The sequence below is a fragment of the Chaetura pelagica genome, unplaced genomic scaffold (genome assembly GCF_000747805.2).
Source record: "Chaetura pelagica isolate M959 unplaced genomic scaffold, ChaPel_1.0 scaffold683, whole genome shotgun sequence".
NCBI lineage: Eukaryota > Metazoa > Chordata > Aves > Apodiformes > Apodidae > Chaetura > Chaetura pelagica.
Window position 1 is genome coordinate 47,747 of NW_009952815.1, and position 7,346 is coordinate 55,092.

A 7,346-nucleotide genomic window follows, 5' to 3' on the forward strand; every position below is an offset into this window, starting at 1 on the left:
CGTCTCCTCGGGCTCCAAGGGGCAGCAGGTTTGTCCCCTGACCATGCTGTGTGGTTGGAAAGGGGCACAAGGGGCTCTCAGCTTTATTGAAGGCAGTGATCCTTGATGATTAAGGGAAGAGCTTCAGCTCACCTCTCTGAGCTGCTTACACAGGAGTAGCTGGAATGAAGGGTCATGTCAATGTTGTCCCTGGACTTGAGAGATGTGTCAAATTCAGTGCATCAAACTGAAAATCAAATGGCAGAAGCAGAGGCCTTTTGCATATATAGCTTTTTCTTCTGTGTGCACATCCACTTAATGATAGCAGTGTAAGCCATGGAGGAATTGAATACTGTGGCTATCTGAATTGATGAAATTACCTCTGGCTGCCTGATGATGTCCCACATTGGGGCCAAATCAGAGCTGGACTTGAAATAAACACCTTACTAGATCTTTTGCTATTGCTCATCTCTGCAGACTCTTTACCCAACCACCTGCTTTTCCATGGCAGTCTCAGCCATATGTATTTGGGTTTTTTTAATGGAATTGAGGTAGCCATGAGTGGTCAGTCTTGGACCCCAGCATCTTCTACACCAGAGTATCCCATACACTTTCTCCCATAAAATCCCACACACTTATCATAACGATCCAAGGCTTTTCTCTGTCTTTAACTGTATTTAAAATTACTTGAGATCAAAAAAAAAAAGCAAGCATGAACATTCTGGGAATAGCACTGACATTTAAACCCATCTTTTGGTGAGAAACGGCAATAAAATCAGTACTAATCCAGGAAGTTTTGCATGGTTACTTTGGAAGAACTGTGCTTGAAAGAGCAAATTTGTCAAGACCTTTCTCTGATTCCATCACAGCTGCTGCAGATTCAGCCTGTTGTATAAACACAGAAACATCATGAGAACTCCCTGTCAGTCCCCTTTGGTGGTAGTGCTGTGGGTGGCTGGCAGGAGTTTATCAATCTGGGAACATCATCATGCTTCCCCTTTTTGGCCCTTCAGGAGGCTGAATGGATGGCTCCAAGAAATCACAGTTTGGGAACTGTTGTGGTTTTTTTTGTCTTACTCAGAAAAAATGATATTTCCCCCCCTCCCCAAGCAGAACAAAATCAAATTTTGAAAGCATTGTAATTGCTGGAGGTGTGAAATTCTGTTTCTCTGTTGTACGCTCAGAAAAATCCCTTGTCATGGGGTTTCTTAATGCAAGGAGGAAAGGGATCTCTCCAGTGTCCTGGCCAGTCTGGATGCCATCTAGATCACAGTCCAGCTTGAGGCTTTTGCATTGCCACTGACTCTTGGAGTCATGTACATGCATGTGGCTTTAACTTTTGCCTCCACTTCCCTGTCCATAAAGCATGATTACTTCTTTAATGGGGTTAATGAGTTAATTACTTGTAAATTGCTTTGAGATTCCCAGAAATGAGACTGTCAGTGTGTTTATTGCTGTTACTGCTACTGATGAGATCTTGATCACAGCAAGACAATACATGATTAGTGTTTATTGCAGCATGACTGAGTATCTGTTTACATTAAAACAAAGAAGAGACTGCAGTGCCCAAGCCTAGGAACATCCTTTGTAGGAGCTTTGACATCTAAAATCTAACTGTGTGATAAAATTGGCTATTAGAGGTAAACACTAGCCAGTGTTGCTTGTCTGTATGTTTCTGTGAGAACCTTGCCATGAGTCCAACACCCAAGGCTCTGGGGCAGTATGTCCCAGGGATCTTGTCTTAGAGAAATGGATTTGGGATCTGTTCTAGTGTGAGAGATCCCTGCTTATTGTTGGGGAGTTGGACTAGACGGCCTTTAGAGGTCCCTTCCAACCCAAGACATCCCATGATTCTATGTGTTGCCCACTCTTAGAAGAAAGCACAACATCCAAAACCCAGTGAACAAATTCCCTCTGCGCTTGGTTATCACAAGAGCTGAAGGCATCTCTGAGGGCTTCCTGACCTGCTGTGCAGCCAGTGGCCCTTGGTGCGCTCGGGCAATAATGTGGCTCACTGCTGCCAACTGCCCTGGTTTCACTGAATCCCAGAATCCTGGGGGTTGGAAGGGACCTGGAAAGCTCCCCCAGCCCAGCCCCCCTGCCAGAGCAGGGGCACCCAGAGCACATCACACAGGAACGTGCCCAGGGGGGTTGGAATGTCTCCAGAGAAGGAGACTCCACAGCCTCTCTGGGCAGCCTGGCCCAGGGCTCTGGCACTCTCACAGCAAACAAGTTCTTCCTGAGATTCCCATGGAACCTCCTGGGCTCCAGTTTGCACCCACTGCCCCTTGTCCTGTCACTGGACATCACTGCACAAAGCCTGGCTCTGCCCTCCTGACACTGCCCTGAACAGATCTGTAACCAGGGATGAGGTGGCCCCTCAGTCTCCTCTTCTCCAAGCCCAACAGACCCAGCTCCCTCAGCCTTTCCTCAGCAGGGAGATGTTCCCCTCCCTCCAGCATCTTTGCATTAGTTTCTGAACCCACATACATGAAATCCAGTCGAATCTCTCCCTCTGTTTCAGGCAAGACAGAGGCTGTCATCAGGAACTTCAGCCCGCACTACCGGCGCCAGCACGCCGTGACTTTCTGCCGGCACGTGCAGGAGGAGCTGGAGCAGCACCGGGATTCCCAGTCCCGCTTCCTGAAAACCAAGGTAGGAGGACATGCAAGCTAATCCTCAAGCTGCCATGCAGCTCTGCTCTCCTGCCTGGAAGAATTAATGCATGAACTGTTTAAATAGTGCATTCAGTACCCATAGCATGTGGAAAACACGAGCTGGAAGTGTCTCAGCCGCTGACTGCGCTTGGTTTTCTTGTTTCTCCCAGGGTTGAATGCCCCCAGGTAAGATACTCAGAGCTTCTAAAAATCAAACCCAAGGTATTTGTACAGTTATTGAAATGTTTCTATGGCTACAAGCAGAGTACGGAAGAGTTTTTCCAGCTTCTTATATCTGATAGTTGAATACATAAGAAATGTGTATCTAGGGCATTTTACATGTGCTCTTTCTTATATATAACCCAAGTGTACACAGTAGATTTGCAAGTGCAGCCATTGGATTTGGTTCAGTGAGGTTTTAGGTAGAAAAGTTACATCTGAGTGCTGGTTTGAATTTATTTTTGAAAATTCATCTTCTTTGGGTGTCTCAACATGAGAAGAACCATGACACAAGTTCCTGGTACAAAGCAGCATTTCATCAAGGTGGAGTTGGGCAAAAGTAGTTGCTTCTTGCTGTTTTCAGGGTTTTGCAAGAATCTTGGGACAGAGATCACACATCCAGGGCTGAAGGGTGTGTAGGAAAGTTAAGTAACCTTTTCAGTCATGGCTACAGGGTTCCATAAAGAAAGTGGCAATGACCCCATCTGTGAAGTGAGCTATGGAGAGCTGGTTTTTTATCAGAGGAGGAGAGACAAAAAGAGACAAAAGTCTCTTGATTAGAGGCAAGTGCAGAGAACTGGCCTTCAGTATTAAAACAGAAATATTAACTGTCAGCGGTTGTGGAAATCATGGGTTTCCAATGCTCTTGAAATGAATAGGCTAAAGCAATGAAGTGGGATGTGAAAGGTGGGATAATGGAAGAGCTGTCTCTTTCGGAATTGTGCTTATCAGTTACAAGAGCACAGGTGCAAAGGTGGTAGGAAGAAATGGAAAATAATTTCCTATTTTATAATAAACGTCCTTGCTGCACCAATGAAACGTTTCGTAGATGTTATGTAGTGGAGAATGAGAGATGATGAACTCCAAGTCATCTTGCATTCAGCATGCCAACTGAAGGGTATGTAAGAACATCTCCATCTCAGAAATCTGTGTTTTTAGGACTCAGAGCTTCTCTGCTGCCTCCTCACCTTGGGCTGCAGGGCTTTGGTTGTGTCTGTATCAGAGAGAATCACAAAGATGTTTATGACTCCAAAAGGCATCTGAAGACTCAAGAGCCCTCAGTCTTATGGAAATTTAAACATAACAGCTTCAAAATGGTCAGTAATCCGGAGTAATTTCAGCTGTCAAAACCTATCTCTGCAGCCCCCTCTGGAAGCTGGGACAGTGCTGTACGAGGCAGAGGTGCTGCATTTTGCTGAGGAGCTGAGGAAGTGGAAGGACCGATATGTTGTTATCAAAAACGACTACACTGTGGATTGCTTTGAGACTAAGGAGGTAAATGCTTCTTCCTCTTACACTCTTCTGCGCTCCCAAAGACACTTCAGCCCTGCAGAGCTGGCTGGGAGCTGCGTGGGGATGGCTGAGGGTACCAAGCACCTTGAGTTGGCCACACTCATTGGCAAGAACTTGCAAATAATTCTAACAGCGCCTTGAACTCTTCTGACCAGTGTGTCAGGGTAATAAGCCCCTGTGCTTCTGCAGTCGCAGTTTTTGGGTGGCTTCAGGTTGATGAAGGTGTTTGTAAAGCTTTTTGTTTGGCAGCTGTTCTAGTCAAACTAGTCCTGGCTGACAAATCAAACAGGGCTTAGAAGAAAATCTCAGCCTTTCCCCTCCCTTCTGTCCTGGACTCTTCACCGTGGCTGAGAAGGGCTGTGAGGATATTTTTGTATATGGTTTTTACATTTAAGCATGTTTTAGATTTGTTGTGTCTAGGGAATCCAAAATTCAGTCTGACAAAAAAATTTCCCTTTGGGGAACATTCCCATACATTAGCTTTGTCAACCTGTTGCATGTTTTATGTTTTTCTGCTCCTTAAATCTCTCTTTGACTCCCTCTCTCTTGACTTTCCAGGCCTACCAGAAGGGAGCCAGCCCTAAATACCATGTTCTTCCTGCAGGAGGCAAAGTTCTGACTTCAGAAGAGGATTACAATTTGCTGTCTGACAAACATTTTCCTGACCCTGTTGGTAAGCCCTGCTTGAATCCTCACTGCCAACCCCCAGGCCCTATTCCCCTAAGCAGACCCTCTCTGGGCAGGCTTTCAGGGTAGACTTTGGGACAGGGCAGCAGAAGATGCACCCAGCCCAATTCCTAAGGCAAAACACAGCCCCAGGGTGGACTTACAGGATCCTGTAAGCTCATATTCAGACAAATGCTGGCTCCTTATTTTTTCCAGCATCCCGGCACAAAGCTGCTGGAAGCTGAGCAGAAGCAGGGCAGGAACCACACCACCATTGTTCCTGGACTTTGTTAGTATTCCTGGTTTATTTGTTTCCATTTTTAGATGCCAGCTGCCTGCGTTGACTCACAGTTGATAATAAGTCCCACAGAGAGGGCAGGAAGGTTGCTGCTGCTGCTGCTGAATGTGTTTTTTATGGGATGGGAACTGCTGTGATCCTGTCCACCCCCACCCCACTCCACAAAGATGGAGAAAATTTGGGCTTTAAGGGAGCAGATCTCATGTTGCAGAGTCAGATTTGAAAGATGGGATGCCACATAAGGAAGGGGATAAGGGTAACATGTACACAAGGATTTTTTTTTCTTTAAGTCCTGTCTCATGCCATTTAAAGTTATGACTGTTGGGAGGTGTCCCTGAAACACCCCTTTCCCAGGGTGTAGGGTGGTCAGAGGGTAACATGGGGCAGCAGTGCCTGGTGGTGTCCTCTGTGTGTCACCACAGCTCTGCAGGAGTTGGGTTTCAGTGATGTGGAGCAGCCCAAGGCTGCTTTGGGCTTCCCCTTGGCACTCCCTTCGCAAGGAGTGGTCCAGTTAACTCTTTTGTGGCCCTTCTCCCCCTCTGTGCAATGCTGAAGACCTTCCAAGTTGAGCTCCAGGGGTTTGAGGTGACAGTCCATAAGGCCATCTTGCAGTTGTGCATGGAAACCCTGCAGGCAGGGGAGCTGCTGCAGTTCCCATCTCTAATGCAGGTCATTTCTATATGGGACACCTGAGGCTCCTATGTGGTTGAGACCAGAGCTGCCCACTGACATTATTTGCCATGAAAGCCTCTTCTCTGGCAGCTGCAATCCAATTAAATAGTTTGACATTTTAACCAAAAATGTGCAGTTTATGGCCACCTTGAATACGAAACAAGAGGGCACCAAATGATAGTATAACACAGAGAGGTGGTTGGTGCCTGCTGAGTTTGCCCATCCTGGCTGTGTCCCCTCTGTTCCCAATCGCTTGGATCAAGAGGGAGACTTGATTTGTTCCTGCCAGCAGAGGTTTCCCTTTTAACCAGTTCCCTCTGTCACGGCAGAGGAGAGGAGCCAAGAAACCAGCAGACTTCCAGTGGAGATGTGTGTTCTGTGTGTGCAGGGCCCAGTGAGAAGGAGGTGGCTCAAGCCTTCGTTCCGCTGCCCAGGGAGTTCCCGGTGTTCCTGTGGCAGTCCTTCTCCCGCCACAGCTGCTACTGCTTCCCGGAGCCCGCGGCTCAGCGGGAGTTCAGCGCCGTGCTGGGCGACTGCGTGAGGCACTCCAACCATGGTGAGTCCAGAAAGAACCCCTTCCTGTGGGTCACCCACCCCCGGGGAAGATTTAAACAGCTGTCAGAGCGAAAAAGCTGGAGCAAGGTGCGACCCATGGAGGGTGCTTGGCTTTCAGGGCCGTGAGGAACGTGTCTGCATCCCCCTTCTTGCTTTGCTGGGGCACAGTGAGGTGGGATTGGAGCTGCAGGGCAGTAAGCTTGGGTAGAAAATGTGGGAATTGCTTTGGAAGTGGAGCTCCCCTCTGTCAGCATCAGGGTGCAAAGTCACATGAGCTGTGTACGAAGTGTGGCGTGGCAAACAAATGCATTGCAGATGGAGCAGAGCAGGTTTGTACAACAGGGAGGGAGTGTCCTCTCCCACTGCATTTCTCTGAATGGTCAAACATTTGGTGTTTTCTGTGGGTGTTTGGGTGGCAGCTTGAGCCCCCAGCCATGGTTAAGCTTTGTAGGAGGGACATCAGTGGTGTGTAAGACACAGTAATGATTGTTTGTACAAGGGTGGATTTTCAGTCTCACTTTCTGAGTACGTTAGACTACAACACTTTAAAAAAGACCCCACTTGTGACTTGCAAGGATTATAAAAACAACCTTGCGTTTATGAGTTGGATCCTTCTGAAAAAGAAATATTTTCCTGCTTTTCAGATGACTTGCTCTTTTTCCATCAAGCTGACCTGGTTCCCCAGCTGGTGTCCAGGCTCTTCCGTGCCTTTCGTGTCGCTGTTGAGTCGCATCAGCTCCCACTGCCCTTGGTGGGAGATGGGTACTCAGGAACTTCTCCAGCAGTCTCAGCTACTTGGGCCTGAAGCCTGTGCTTGTAGATAAATGAGAGTGCAGTGTGTGAACAGTCCCTTTCACTTGCAGAAGTGGTTCCCAGTGTATTTTTTTTGCTGTCACTTCGTCCCCTGGCCATCAGCTTCACCCAATTACCTGCTTTCACACTGTCCTCTACAGATCCTTCTCAACTGCCGTCCCTTTTCCTTTGTCTCCAGCCCCAAAGGCATTCCT

General features: G+C 47.6%; 1 protein-coding gene across 1 annotated transcript in view; it reads left to right on the top strand.

The window, feature by feature from the left end:
• Nucleotides 1-2,503: 2,503 nt before the first annotated feature.
• Nucleotides 2,504-7,346, top strand: part of FAM129A (family with sequence similarity 129, member A) — a gene marked incomplete at its 5' end in the record, with an annotated part of 35,116 nt that continues 30,273 nt past the window's right edge. The window contains 4 exons of the mRNA XM_009995056.1: nucleotides 2,504-2,634; nucleotides 3,999-4,130; nucleotides 4,707-4,821; nucleotides 6,173-6,340. Coding sequence (XP_009993358.1) covers nucleotides 2,504-2,634; nucleotides 3,999-4,130; nucleotides 4,707-4,821; nucleotides 6,173-6,340 — 546 coding nt within the window. The remainder of the gene's footprint in view (nucleotides 2,635-3,998; nucleotides 4,131-4,706; nucleotides 4,822-6,172; nucleotides 6,341-7,346) is intronic.